Source organism: Sarcophilus harrisii, chromosome 5 (assembly GCF_902635505.1).
Source record: "Sarcophilus harrisii chromosome 5, mSarHar1.11, whole genome shotgun sequence".
NCBI lineage: Eukaryota > Metazoa > Chordata > Mammalia > Dasyuromorphia > Dasyuridae > Sarcophilus > Sarcophilus harrisii.
In genome coordinates, this window is record NC_045430.1 from 252,832,078 (window position 1) to 252,847,430 (window position 15,353).

At 53.0% G+C, this 15,353-nt stretch overlaps 1 protein-coding gene across 2 annotated transcripts in view; it reads right to left on the reverse strand.

The window, feature by feature from the left end:
- SH3BP5 (SH3 domain binding protein 5) overlaps positions 1 to 15,353 on the reverse strand; it is a 74,218-nt gene that overhangs the window by 8,482 nt on the left and 50,383 nt on the right. Inside the window, exons 1-2 of one of the 2 annotated variants that reach the window (XM_031940239.1) lie at positions 11,914 to 11,970; positions 10,557 to 10,721 (exon numbers count right to left, since the gene is read on the reverse strand). In XM_031940239.1, the coding sequence (XP_031796099.1) occupies positions 10,557 to 10,721; positions 11,914 to 11,955 (207 nt within the window). In that variant the 5' untranslated portion in view covers positions 11,956 to 11,970. Of the gene's footprint in view, positions 1 to 10,556; positions 10,722 to 11,913; positions 11,971 to 15,353 lie in introns of those variants that run through there. The other variant, XM_031940238.1, reaches the window with a different exon arrangement.

Below are 15,353 nucleotides of genomic sequence, written 5' to 3' on the forward strand. Positions count from 1 at the left end.
CCAATGTTCCAAAACACATCCCTTACATAAGTACAAGATTACTGAACTCTACCATCCACAGAAGTCCATTAATGTATTTACATTTTTAGCTCCCATTTGTAAAGATGACACACCTGACTACAAGCCCCGTCTAGTTGTTCAGAGAATCGATACTGAAGGAGCCTCAGCAGTGACCAGGCAGCTTCCCTGACAATAGGCCCTTCAGCATTCATTCAGATAAGGGCAACACTTAGGCGGCCCATCGCCTCCACCGTGAATCCCCCTCCTATTTCCCAGGAAATAAATTCCACTTTAAGATAGTTTAACTTTACAATGAACTACCATCTGCCTTCCCTTACCATCCACCTACTGTCCCTAGTTCTGCCTTCTAGGATGAGGAAAAAAATCCCTCTTCTACATGACAATCTTTCAGATACCTGCAGCCAGCGATCATGTCCCTCTCCAGGTCTCCTGTTCTCCAGGCTAATCCTCACCAATTCCTTCCAGTGACCCCTGGACAGCTTGCTGTCACTTCCACATGGCCGTCAATTTTACTGAAGAATTTTGGCTCAGGATAAACAAGCATCAACCTGATACCATATGCTACTGCATCATCCCGGAGGAGTTATTCCCTGCAGCGCAGATTTGCTGAACAATCTAGCTGTGGTCTGCAAATGCCTTAAATACTCAGAAGGAAAAAAATGGCCTGGTCCCCATCACATTTGAAATTAAGGTCTTCAAAGAGTAGGGACACCATGATCGTAGGTTTTGTCCCTTGGTTTGCTAACTCAGGATTCAGGGAAGGAAACAAGCCTGTGCTGGACACTGGGCTGAGCCTTTCACAAGGATCTCATTTTGATCTTCAGAAGAACCTTTTTGAGATAGGTGCTATTGGTACCACTTCATAGCTGAGGAAACATGTAGACAGGGTGACTTCTGTAGCTGATCACACTGCTACTGAGTTCTAAGGCTCAAATTTGACCTTTCTTTCTGATTCCAGGCCTACCTTTAAGGAGCTAATTATGCCCTGGGGAACCAATTCACCCTAGCCAAATTCTCAATTATTGAAATGCCAGATAGAAGAATACTAAGAGTCTGAGGCTATTTTCAAGTAGCTGAAGGGTTGCCATATGGAAGAAGTAGACTTGCTTTCCTCAACTCAAAAAGACAGAACTAGGAGCAGTGAGATAAGAAATTATATGGTGATCAAGTAAAAAGTATTAAGCACCTACTATGTGCCAATAACCCTGAGCACTGGATCCGAATTCAGAGGAACCCCAGGTCCCTGTAGGACTGTTCTGAAGCAATGATGTTATCGGGTACAAAGAAGATTGAAGTGTGCTATGAGAAAAACTTCAAAAAGCATGAAATGGGCTGCCTCCATAAGTGCAGGGCTCCCCTCCCCACCATTAGACATCACCCAGCAGAGAAGTGATGGAATTTGTTTTTCTGTCTCCTGGATTTTGCCTCGGCCATTATGTTTTTTCCCACTAACTTACTAGGGGTTTCTGAGTAAATCTTCACATTTCAGTATTCCATGAGTCTATTCTCAATGTGGGCTCCCTCTAGATTGAAATCCTTGTCTCAGTCTTGTCGGTCAATCAAAAGACAAGAATTTAAGTGTTGCATAAAAAGGAACTCTTCTGAAGTACTTCTAGGACCTCTCCACCATCTACATGAGAACTCTTCTTAAGTACTTCTAGGACCTCGCCTCCATCTACATGAGAACTCTTCTGAAGCACTTCTAGGACCTCGCCTTTATCTACATGAGAACTCTTCTGAAGCACTTCTAGGATCTTGCCACATCTACATGAGAACTCTTCTGAAGCACTTCTAGGATCTCGTCACCATCTATCTGAGAACTCATCTGAAGCACTTCTAGGATCTTGCCACATCTACATGAGAACTCTTCTGAAGCTCTTCTAGGATCTCGTCACCATCTATCTGAGAACTCATCTGAAGCACTTCTAGGATCTTGCCACATCTACATGAGAACTCTTCTGAAGCATCAGCTATCTGAGAACTTGTCTGAAGCACTTCTAGGACCTTGCCATCATCTATCTGAGAACTCGTCTGAAGCACTTCTAGGACCTCGCCATCATCTATCTGAGAACTCTTCTAAAGCACTTCTAGGATCTCGCCACCATCTATATAGGAACTCTTCTGAAGTACTTCTTCTCTAGGACCTTGCCATCATCTACATGAGAATTCTTCTGAAGCACTTCTAGGACCTCGCCACTGTTTATATGAGAACTCTTCTTCCAGAGGAGTATGTGGAAATCCCACATAACAGTGGTACAGAACTCTTTTTGGGTATGCAGCTCCCTGTCTTTTTCCTCCCTGTATATTACTAATCAGAAGATTGACAAACAAGGTCACCTCTGATGTTACGTCTGTAAAGGAACCTTGTATGATTTTGACATAAGCAGGAGAGTTGCCTTGTTGGAAGAAAGCTCTTACAGCCAGCTGCCTTTGGCTTTTCTTTTTTAAAACCATAGTCAGTAAAGAACACAGTGGGTTCTTGTAGTCTATGTCCTTGTCAATCAGTTGTGTGACTTCAAAGATGTAGTTTACCAAAGACTATATTTATGAAAACCTGCCAGTCCCCTCATCTCCTCCTAGTCTAATGTGTGTCCGCAAACAAGTGGTTTTGCCTCTGGATGAAAGAATCCTTTCCTCCTTCCTCGTCTCAGCCTCTTGGCCCCATTTGAGACATGGCTCAAGGCACCTTTCTGCAGAAGCCTTTTCCCACTCTTTTCCCCCTGCTATCTCTTACACGCATGTGTAAATTGTCCCTCATTGAAATGAGAGCTCCTTAATGACAGGGACTTGCTTTTGCCCTTCTTTTTAACCTCGGTATTTAGCACAGAACCTGAGCTGATAAGGACCTGATAAATGTCTACAGTCCTGACTTAACTCTATATTGAGACCCATTTCTTTAATTTCTGATCTTGCCTTCTCGCTGCAGCACCAAATAATAGCACAGAAGGGGCATGAGCAACCTTCCTGCCTTTGTCTCAGTTTTACTGGGAAAGCATCCACTGTTCCTCCATCACAAGCGATCAAGCAAAGGCTGGACGACCACTTAATGCAATTCAGCGTGACTCTGGTGAGCCCTTGGAGGCACCGCTGGGCCTGCCCTCCAGGAGCTTACATTCTCCCAAGGGGAGATGATGGACCCCGACAAGTGCTTTTGATTGAGGATATCACATGAGGGAGTCTCAATCAGGTTCAGAATTTCAAGCCAGAATCACTTCTGACTCTGGTTCTACGATTTAAAGTGAAACACAGACCGATTTAAAGTGAAACACAGGCCAGAAGCTCCCTCTGGTGGGTCAGCGAGCCAGCTATATGGGGCAGGAGAGAAGGCCCGACTTACACTCAGAACAGAAAACTGGGAAAAAGCCGTCCAGATAGGTCCGGCTTTATGAATGACTGCTGCCGTCCTCCCAACAGTCTTGCCAGGAAGGACCCAGCACCCTCGTTTTACAGCTGAGGAAACTGAGGCAGACAGGTCCAAGGCTAGATTTACATTCAGGTCTTTCCTGACTCGGCAGCACTTCTGGAAAACAGAGTGCTGTAATAATAGGGTCTTCGCGGGGACTCTTGTACATGACTCACAAACAGCACTTGACAGACCTTAACACACTAACCAACCGCAGCCATTTTTATGAACAAGAACAGCATCTCTGCAGAGCTGGCGAGTAAACTTGGTTTTAAGCCCTCCCCCAGTCACTTCTCACTAGACTTCGATTAGGAAGGTGGAGCTTCTAGTTCCAGCCCTTAGGAAATGTTTGGTGACCTCCCCAGGCCTCCGTTGCTGTCCCGAGTCAGGAGCAGAAACTCAGAAGTTTGTGCTCTGTGGAGATGATCTCCTTTGAGCCCCACAATAACACTGTGAGGTAGATCCTGGGGCTATTATTCCCATTGTTATGAATGAGGCGTGATGTCATGGCTGATAATAATTAATGTTATCATTAAGGTTTAAGTTCAAATCTGGCCTCACACTTGCTGTGTTACCACAGGCAAGTTGCTTCACCCTCTGCCTCAGTCTGTGCTCTTGAAGGAAATGGTAAACACTGCAAATCTTTGCCAAGAAAACCCCAAATGGGCCATGGAGAGCCAGACATGACTAGGAAAAAAAGGAGTAAACAAATTTAAGGCTTGCTGCCCCTCCCCCCTTATCTCATTTGATTCTCACAACACCCAGGGGAGCTAGGGGCTCACTTTATCCGAGTTTTATAGGGGAGAAAACTTGCCCAGGATCACAGCTAGTAACTGTCTGAGGCAGGATTAGAACTCAGGTAGTCCTCGCTCCAACCAGCTCACCACACGGCTGCTTCACGTCTTCCTGCCTCCATGTCCTGCACTCAGCCTCTCACAGGTCTCTCTCAGGTCCTTTGAATCATTAAAAAATTCACTAGATTACAATCTAGTCATTAAAAAATGGACTTGGGGCAGGATGTGCTCGGTTTTGCCAAAAGCTTACAGAACTTGGCCCGCCGGGCAGAGGAGGGGGGTTTGGCTGGTGAGTAAACGCCAAGATTTCCCCAGGGGAGCCAAGGGGAAGTTAGATCACTCGTTAAGGGCTCACTGGGGACGCCTTCAGGAAGGCCCCATTGAAAACTGTGGGGGAAAAGGCTCACTTCCCCCCAGCTGAGCCGCTTCCCCTTGCAGGTGCTGTACTCCAACCGCAGCCCGGCCCAGAGACCCACCAGAGAGTCCAATGGCTCCCGACTGGGCAAGTCACCAGACCTCTCCTTGCCTCATCTTGTCCGGCCCCAAAGCTACCATCCTGTGCTCACTTTGGGTTCAATTTCTATGATCTGTATGTGCTTGTATAGAGATTGTGAGAAGTGAGGTTTCATATTTACTGCTGTTTCATTCTTGACTATTTACTATTCGCTATTTCCATCTGTTTATCTTCCATCAAGCAACTGATAAACATTTATTAAGCACCTGCTACATGCCTGGCATTGGGATAAACTCTGGGGATACAAAAGGAGGCAAAAGCCCATCTGTCCTCCGGGAGCTTACAAGTACTGGCAATGAGCAAACGCTGCACAAACGGGCTACATAATTGAGAGGGAAGCCACTAGAATGAAGAGGGCTTGGGAAAGGCTTCTTGTAGAAGGTGGGATTTTAGCTGGGACTTCAGCTCCAACTAAGCATTAACTGATCACTCCACAAACGCACCTTAAACCTTGAGCCAGACTGAAAGATCCAGGTGTCCCATCCGGGGGACCAAAAACCAGACTCCAAAGCAGATAATCAGAGGTGGCTACTGACCTTACATAAACGTTCGCGGTACTACAGAACGAAGGCAAGTTTTACTGTTGGCTCCTGCCAACCTTTCGGTTATGGCTTTAGACCCCGTCCAACACGTTAAGTCATTTACACCTTCCTCCATTGATACTGATGGCATTTTGAAGTCATGTCTCCCTGGGGAGGGGGGAATTTCAGGAGTTACTCTGGCCCCTGAGTTAGAATCGGGGAGGTTCTCCTTCTTCCCCCTGACTGGATTTAAAGACAGAGTGCCCAGCACTGCTGCTCTACTCCAGGGCTTCTTAAACTTTCCACCCACAACCCCTTTTTGCCCCAGAAATGTTACACAACCCTGGATATATAGCTATACAAAATAGTTACATGAATCAAACATTTACTGATGATAAATCATAACTCTGTGGTGTCCATGTCCACATATGTGATCCCATATGGGCTTGTAACCCACAGCTTCAGAGTTTTGCTCAAGGGCACAGGTTGTGAATTCAGATACAAACTTTTAGGAACAGACCTGCTGCATAAAGCCCGATTTCCCTGTAATCTAGTCAACGATTCCACACAAAACTCCAAAAAGAGATAATCCCAAAATAAGCAACCCAAATAGTCCAAAGGACTTCATTTCTCAGATTCCCATACTCAATTCAACAGACACTAAACCGTGGCTTCCCTCAGGACTTGGTCCAGGGTGACCCTACTCCCCCCCCCATCCCCACTCCAGGGGCTTGGACCTCACATTCTGCAGCCCCCCTATCTCTGTCCGGATCGTCTCCCCTAGTAGAAGGTACGGGCCTTTAGGAGAGGGGTTTTCATCATATTCCCAAGGCAGCAAGTGGTTAGGAAACGCTTCCTGTATACCAGACACCATGCCGAGAGCTGCAGGGGCCAGAAAGCAGCAGCACGAACAGCTGTGAGGTATGAGGGACCTAATAGACACAGTGACCAGCCTTACACATGCATTTACAGAGCAAGGCCGCCGACACAGGGTCAGCAACCCATGAGGCAGCTGCCTTTATTATTCCCATTTTACAGAGAAGGAAGCCGAGGCAGAGAGAAGTGAAGGGATTTGCTCAGTATCACAGAGCTAAGTCCCTTTCACACTGCTGAGATTCAAATAAACTTTGTAAAGCTCCTGGCACAGATCTGCCATTATAAAATGCTGTTATTAATTACAGAAAGAACGGGGGAAAAAGAGTAAGCTGTCCCTTCCCTCAGAGAACTTGGATGAGGGTATGCTGTAACAAGTGTATAGTAAGGAAGTAGACTATAACAGGGACAGGAAAAGGAGATACTCTGATAATAGGCCCTCAGAAGGTTGGAGGCAGAAGGAATCCTTTCCAGAAGGGCCTCGGGAAGGGCTTTGTAGAAGGGGAAGTGTCCAAGGTAAAACCCATTGAACAAGACAAGACGGGGAGCACCCAGCGGATCCCAGATTTAGTGCTGCAGTGTACCTTAAGAGGACCTCTCCCCCCATTCCACAGGTAAGTCAACTGAGGCCCAGAGAGCCTGAGTCTGCCTACACTCACCAAGGCAGTAAGGGGAAGAGCCAGGATTTGAACTCAGGTCTCTGGGACCAAATCAAGCCCCCTTCCTACCATACCACACAAGGTGAATGGAAGGAAAATGAACTCAGGACAGGTGGGTTGAAAGCCTTAAAGATCAGGATAAAGGCTTTGCATGGTTAAATTACACACTCAGTAGGGAGGTTTCTTCACTTTTTTGGGTCATGGACTCCTTTGACAGAGAGATCCCCCCTCTCAGAATAATGGTATTTTTAAAATCATAGAATAAAATACATAGGATCAAAGGGAAACTAATATGTAAATACAATTATCAAAATCTTAAAAAAAAAAAAAAAAGTTTATGAACCTCAGATCAAGAACCCCTGAATTAGAGGGAAGGGCGGAGAGAGCAGGTAATCGGTTATAATAACTCAGGCAAGACACAGCCTCCGAACGTTTCAGATCACACCTGGAAGAAGATCTGGTAGTTTTCAATGGACACAAGCTTAACATGATTCACCAGGGAGATGCTGCAGCCAGGGTCCTGGCCACCCAGGGCCCCCGGCCTTGCCCAGAGTCCTTCGCTTCCCTTGGCAGCAGGGCCCTGCCAGTTTTCCCAGGTTCCGCTGTGGCACAGTAACGTCCCGTTCCCTTCACAAGTCCCGTTTCATTAGGACATCTGCCAACGGACCCGGGCCTCCTTTCCGGACCTCCATCCCCCAGTCCCCCAGTGAGATGATGGGTCCCGGGGCAGTGCCCGGGGGTAAGCAGCTTTCTGGGCAGTCCTGATTGCTCGACTCATTCATGGCTCTGCCAACAGCGCTTTAATGTGCCTGGACCCACAACCCCCGATATCTGTCATTTTTGTCAGTGATTTATTTTTTGTCTTTGTGTCCCCAGTGTCTGGGATGTGCCGTGAATGCATTTTAATCGATGTTTTTTGATCGGGGGAAATACCCACGGCCTCGGGTGGCCTTACAAGTGGCCCAGTGTCTGGAAAGGGAGAAGGAAAGGTTCTGCTGGTCTCTGCCGCGGCAGGAGAAGCACCGTGTCCAGTTCGGGGCGGGCACCACGTCCTGCCAAGCTGGGCCCTTGGTCAGTGGGGTGATTAGAAGGCTCAGGCCCCTCCAAATTGTGCCACTGAGGACCCAGAGGAGGGACGGTCGGGCTGAAGAAGGAATGGTTGGGGGCGAGGAGAGGAACCGGATGGCCGACTTCAGATAAACCCCGGAAGCTCTCTCAGCCCCGGAGATGGAAGGGCGTCCCAGCGCTCATTGGGCACTTCAGAGAGGTGTGGGTTACACTAAGTCAGAGCTTTTTAAACCTTTTCTACTCCTAAGCCCTTTTCACCCGAGTGACCCCAAGTATATATAGGTATATAAAACAAGTTTACAAATGAGACATTTACTGAAAATCACAGTTTCGCACCCCCCCCCCCCTTCAGTTACAAGACACCATCAGCGTAAGAAGCCATGGATTAAGTGGCCTCAAAGGCTCTCCCAGGTCAGGGACTCCGTGGGAGACAAGGAGGGTCTCTCCAAAAAAGAGGCAGCTTTGGGGTGCAGGCCCTAAGGGAAGAGGCTGCCCTTGTTACCTTGGTGACATTTCCTAGGCAACCAAGGAGACCTCGGCCTGAAGCCTGGCCTCAGAAGGGTGAGATGGGTAAAGGGACGAGACTGGGAGGAAGCTGGGGCTTGTTACCCGGAGGGAAGCAGCTTGGGTCAGGGATGAGGATTAAGGATGAAGGCCCTGGGGACGGAGGGGTCGGGCCAGGGGCAGCTGATGGAGGTCAGCAGTCGGTCTCAGCCAGCAGCAGTGCGAGGGTGGGGACTGTCCCATCTTTGTGCACAGGGGCTGTAGCGTGGAGCACGTGGTTCAGGGGCCCCAAACCCTGCCTTTGGGCACTAATGAGCCACAGGCCCCTGGACAGCTCCCTGAGCTGCCCGCGCCCCACAGGAGGACCCCGAGGTCCTGGAATCATTATAACAGACCTGCTCGGGGCTCCCAAGCCAGCAAGTCCCCACACTGTTAAAGCAGCCCTCCCCTACTCTGTGTCTCTGAGACGGGATGGGTGGTCGGGGGAATGATGCCCCAGGCCCACTATCCAGAGGTCATGCAGTCCATCCCCCTGCCTCCAGGGGGACCAATCCACAGCTTCTCCTCCATGCCCAGGCTTCTCAAAAGGCAGAAGTACAAATGCACCAAGGCTCGAGGGGCATGGAGGGTGATGTGAGAGAACAGCTTGCCCCCCTCCCAGAGCACTAAAGGGGCTCCATCCCCCCGCTCCCCGCAGGCTGCCTGAAGCCTCCAGCTGCCAAGGAACACGGCCAGGCCCTGGCCACAGCCATCGAGGGATGTCCCCAAAATCCCCTTCCCCAGGATCTGTGTGATTCCAATGATTTAATAACCAACAACCGACATTTATGCTGCACCTCTGGCTGGCGGAGGACTCCGGGGCCATCTCAGGGACCTTCCTTCTCTAACTCTGGCCGGGAACAGGGATTCTGCCTGGCCTTCAAAGCCCTCCCGACGTGGTCCATGGGGCCAGACAGGATTGGACCCCTGCCCCCGCCTCCCACACGGCGCATCCAATCCAACCAGCACCTGTGCTGTCAGAGGGCCAGAGAGCGCTTTCCTGGGGATCCTTCAAGCCGAGGCGCGGGCCCCACCTTCTCCTCCAGTCACCTGGGGGAGCCACCCACACACCTACTCCCTGCCCGGCGCACAACAGGGGCTTAGTGCTTGTGGAGTGCCGGCAGGTAAGCACCGTGGGTACCATGCCCCCATTTCCCTGGCGGGGTAACTGAGACTCAGCCGACTGGGACCGTAACGCCAGTAAATACCAGGCAGGATCTGAACAGCCCAAGAGGAAGCCACGGATGGGAGAGAGACCATCACAACCTTAGGACAGCACCCGCTCTGCGCCAGGCACTTTACAACCATCTGATCCTCCCAACTACCCTGGGAGGGGGGAAACGCTATTATTATCCCCATTTGACAGATGAGGAAACTGAGGCAGGCAGCAGTTAAGGATGGGACCAAGGACCCGGAGCCGGCAGGGAGACAGACACCCTCCTCCTCCTCCTGCCGCGGGGCGTCTCCCGGCACCTGGGCCTCGGCCCCTCGGAGACGCGGGTCCCTGAGGCGCGCGGGTCCCCGAGGCGCGCGGGTCCCCGAGGCGCGCTGCCCTACAAGGGGACCCAGGCGGCTCCAGAGGCCGCGGTCCCGGCCGGGCTGGATTCCAGAACTAGCAGCGCTGCAGGCCGAGCGCCCCCTCAGGGGAATCACCAGCGGAGCCCTCACAGGCGGGGCCCCGACAGCCCCTCCCCCCCCACGGGCCGGAGCAAAGGCGGGAGCACCCCCGCGGCCGGGTCTCGGCCCCTGACAAGGGAGGCCGCCCCGTCTGCCCCAGATCCCAGCTCCAGCCCCGCCAGCCCGGAGACGCCCGGGCGGAGAGAGGCCGGAGTCTCGGGGAAGGACGCGGGACCCCCGCTGGCCCGGCCGACCAAGCCCCCGCCCGCCCGCGCAGACGCGGAGAGAACCCACAGGCACAGAGACCCCCCCCCCCCCCCATCAGCGGCACCGTAAGGGCGGGAGGATTTCACCCGGGCCTTCGGAGGCAGCGCGTGCCAAGCCCCGCCCCCCAGAGATGCTGCCTCCGGGCCGGGGAGGGGAAGCGGGGGAGACCTCGCGGCCCATACCCGTTGCGTGGCGTGGTTGAGCATCTTGGGAGCGCAGCCCCCTCGGGGCCTCCGGGCCGGGGAGGGGAAGCGGGGGAGACCTCGCGGCCCATACCCGTTGCGTGGCGTGGTTGAGCATCTCCTGCCAGGCCGAATCGAACTGCCGCTTGTCGTCCTCCAGCAGCCTCTGCTCGGCCAGGGAGATGGTCTCCTTGGCCGCCCGCAGCACCTCGGTGGCCCTCTGGAAGTCCTGGGTCGCCTTCTGAGCTTCGAGCTGGGCCTGGAAAAGAGACAGCACCAGGGTGAGGCGAGCCCGGCCGGGAGGGGGAGGGGCCGAGCGCCCCCGCCCCCGCAGCGCCCCCTGTCCCAGCACAGCGCCCCCGCCCCCGCAGCGCCCCTGGCCAAAGTCCCAAAGGCAAACACGGATCAGCAGCCAGAAGGGGGCGCACGAGCGCCCAAGTCCCACCCGCGGCTTTGAGTTGAGGTCGCATGGGAGGCGGATCTGAACCCGGCTTCCCCTCCCCCCCATGGGACACGGTGCGCGCCCAGCGGGCATCCTTGTGCCCGCCCGTCCTTGCTCCCCGGGGCTCCCAGAAAACCTGTTATTTCTTCAGCCAAAACGAGACTAATCCCACGGGCGCCCTCGGTGGTAATGGCCTGGAGGTCCCCGCCCGGTGACCCGGGGCCCCCAGACATCCCGAGCCAGCAGGCGGCGGCGGGGCGGCCGGGCCCCCCTGGCCCCTCCCGCCGTGGGGCGCGGCCCCGGAGGGACGCCTGGCAGGCCCCTCGGCCCGGCCTGCGCGGTACAGACCGACGACTTACTCAGCGTCGCGCAAACCGAAGCAGAGAGCTTGCCTCCGGGTCTCTGGCCCCGGCACAAGGCTCTTTGCGCCACAACCAGCCCTTCTGGGGCGGCCCAGGGGTTCCCGGGAGTCTCCGCCCCCTCTGGGGCGTCCCCGGGGCCAGAATTATCTCCCCAACAATATCAGTGTGTTAGTTTCTAGTCCGAGGAACACCCACGAAGCCCGGGGCCAGAATTATCCCCCCAACAATATCAGTGTGTTAATTTCTAGTCCGAGGAACACCCACGAAGCCCGCAGGAGCTAACGTTCCTCAGTCCTTTTTCAGTGACAAAGGGCCCCAGGCCGCCGCTCTGCCTTCTCGGCCGCGTCCCCGGGCCTTGGGTTCTCTCTCAGCCCGGACCGGCAGGTAGCTGGGGCCGGGAGGCAGGAGCCAGGGACTCAGAAGAGAGGGAGAAACAGCCTCCGCCCCCCACGCGAGCTCACATGACCTGGAGGAAGCCCTGGAAACTGCCCTCTGGAGGAGGCTGCGAGGGGCTTTCGGGAGGGAAGAACACCCGAGGGACTCCAGGCCTCCCCCCCCCCCCCCCCCCCCCCCCCCCCCCCCCCCCCCCCCCCCCCGGCCCCCAGGCCCGGAGAGGCTTCCCACAGAGACCCGCTCGGAACCCCGACCTGCCGCATCCGCTTCTGCCCGACGGCCGCCCCCAGCCGCATCCCGCCTTCCCGGGCCAGGTCACTGGGCTCCCAGAGCGGGGGGCTCCGGCCCCTCCTCACCACATTAACGGACAACCCTCACAGTTTTTTTCTGGCACAGAAAGATTGGGCTGATTGGGGAGGGACCGACTGGCCCGCAGATGGTCCCCGGAAAGAGACGCTGGTGTCTGCTCCTTCCAAGCTTGGACACGTATCTTTTAATCACATTAATGTTTGTTTGGAACCGTCTCCAGAAGTAACGTACATTCTAACAGCTGGATCTGTGACTCCGCTTTCCAAGAAAAAAGGGCTATTTCGTTTTAGGGCGTATGTGTGTGAGAGAGAAAGGGCTCTCATTCCCCAACATCTAAGGCAGCAGGCTGGTGTTTTTCCCATTTCCGCTTCTAGCGCGAGCCTCCCCCCTTTCCCGTCCCCAAGAAATGGGACACTTCTCCAGGCTGTGGGAGAGACCGCTCCCACCCGCCGTCCGAAGCCTCCGCTGCTGCGCACGCAGCTTCACAGGCTGGAGAGAAGAGAGTAAGAAGCTTCCCGCTGAGAGAAAGAAAACAAGGACGCTCCCCCCATCTTGTCGGCCGCCCGCTTGGCAAGCCGTTCTCTCTGGTGTTCCCGGATCCCTACACAAGGGCCCGTCTCTCTTCGGCTTTGAGAACTTCCACATTGTTCCAGAGTCCTCCAGGCCCAGTCTGCTTTTCCAGGCTCTCCCACGCATCAACCATGAGTGGGCCCAGGCCCCAGGCCACGCCCCGGGACACAAAAATGGCCCCTTGTCCCCCATTTCCCCCTATTCTGGCCTTTAGTTTTTGCCTCTTCCTGTGCCCAGAGTCTCCTTTCCCACCTACAGATACTTCCTCCAATTTTTAAAGTTCCACGCCATTCCACAAGCTTTTATCAAATTGGGGTGCCAGGAACAGATAAGGAAACAAAAAACTCCTGCCCTCAAGAGGTAGGAGATACCCCAGTAGTACCCACATTCATACTGTACCAACGAAGCCAACAGAACAGTGCCCCATGGGCAGGGGAGATTCCAGGGTGGCTTATGAGCCGGCAGAGGTAGGGGATACCCTAATAGTACCAACATTCATGCTGTACCAATGAAGCCAACAGAACAGTGCCCTGCGGGCAGGGGAGATTCCATGGTGGCACCTGGGCTGGCAGAGGGAGGGGATACCCTGGTAGTACCCACATTCATACTGTACCAACAAAGCCAAAAGAACAGTGCCCTGCGGGCAGGGGAGATTCCAGGGTGGCACCTGGGCTGGCAGAGGGAGGGGATACCCTGGTAGTACCCACATTCATACTGTACCAACAAAGCCAAAAGAACAGTGCCCTGCAGGCAGGGGAGATTCCAGGGTGGCACCTGGGCTGGCAGAGGGAGGGGATACCCTGGTAGTACCTACATTCATACTGTACCAACAAAGCCAAAAGAACAGTGCCCTGCAGGCAGGGGAGATTCCAGGGTGGCACCTGGGCTGGCAGAGGTAGGAGATCCCCCTGAGGTACCCATATTTGTACTGTACCAGTGCAGGTACCGGTCATCACCACCACGAAGGTCACAGGTTGCAGGGTTCTTGCTCAGTATAGAGAACATTTTAGGTGTGGGGAGCACAGCCAGTGCCAAGGATGCAGGAGGTGGAATGCAGGGAAGAGCAAAGAGAGATGCAATCCGGAGGATGCGGGGGGAATCACACAAAATCAATCCAGAATCCAGAAAAATCAATTCAGAAAACTGAGCTGGGGCTGCGAGCTCCAGCCTCCGAAGCCAGCTGTGTTTCCCTGCCCCTCGCTGCCCCTTTGTAGGAGCATCCTACCTCCCCCGCTTCCGCTGTCAGTCCCCAGAGCACATGATCTCACGGATCTAAGGACAGAGCCCTGAATATACCTGCCCAGCTCCCGAGATGGTCACCAGAGCATCCTGTCCGGATCTCGCTTGTCCCTCATCCCTGACCTGTCATGTCCTGCCTCAGACCGGGAGCCCTCTGAGGGCAGGAGCCATTTCTGCCTTTCTCCGACTGCACTTGGCACAGTATCCGGCACCCAGTAAGTGCTTAATAAATGTTCATTCTGACCTCCTTGCAGTCCAGCTGCTTCAGGAGGCCTTGCAGGCCAATAATTGTCAGCCACTCTCCATCACAGATTAAACGGAACAGACCTGTTTCTGCCTTTGGCTCTTACAGCATCCTTCCTCCTCTCCCTCTCTCCCTCGCCCTCTTCCTCCTCCTCCCTTTACTTCCCCTTTGCCTGTGGAATCCTTCCTTAGGCTTGAAGAGCAGCAGAATTACAGAGGGCTGATTGAGCAGAGCCATAATGACCCCTTCAAGGTTAATTCACAACTAAGATGTCCCCACAGCTAATTCAGGAGACCCTCCAGTCCGCAGAAGGACCAATGAGACAACAAACAGAGGAAATGCCTGAGGCGCACACCCCACCCCCGGCTCCCCCATCAGTTTGGATCTTCCATCGTTCCTGCTCAAAGAGCAGCTTGCAGTGAGCAAGACCAAAGCCCAAGGCCCCTTCCTGGCCCTGGCTGGGGGAACCTCTCCATAAAGCAGAGAGATGGACCGAATGACCACAGCGGGATTATTGGACCCGACCTCCTCACCTGCAAAATGAAGAGGGACTGGAGAGATTTCTAAGTCTAACTCTATGATTTTAAGGGGAAAAAATGTAGCATTCTCTCATCCAACTGGGACCACGGCCCCAAGAGGTACTCCATTTTACCAGGGGAAAACCGAGGTCTAATCCTAAATCCCAATTCTTTTCTAGTCCCAAATAGTCTTTCCACTGTACAAGCTGTACTGGTGGGCTTGTATTTTATTAAACAAAGTGTATCGGCAGTTTGCTGCTAGGTGCTTGCACTCCTAGAGAAAAAGAAACGAATACTTACCTTTTCATTTAGAAAAACAAAACAATCCAAGGAAAATTTCCGCTAACAAGAAGCTGTCTCCTGGTTAAAGCCAAGACTTCCTCTGGGCAAGATTCTGGAACCATTTGCTTGTGCAGAGAATCACAAGCTCCCAGATTTGGAGATGAAGGGAACATCAGAGGTCATTCGATCTGGCCTCCTTACTTTATATATGACAAGGTCCATCCAGAGAGGAGGAAAGTTGCCCATCAGTACAAAGGGAGGATTTAAACTCAGGGCCTTTAACTCCAAATCTATCTGTTTCTACTGCACCATACAGAAGAATGATACTTCTTCAGAGTAACTTATTAATATTAATGTATATTAATCATTAAATGTTTGATGCACGGGGGGGGAAACAATAAAACTAACTGTCCCTTCATCTCAGAAGAAACAAACAGGAAAGAGTTATTTCCCAAAGAGACTCAGATTTAGTATTGCATCATATAGGAGAGCAGCATAATGGATAAAGCACTGGATTTGCCACAAGAAAACC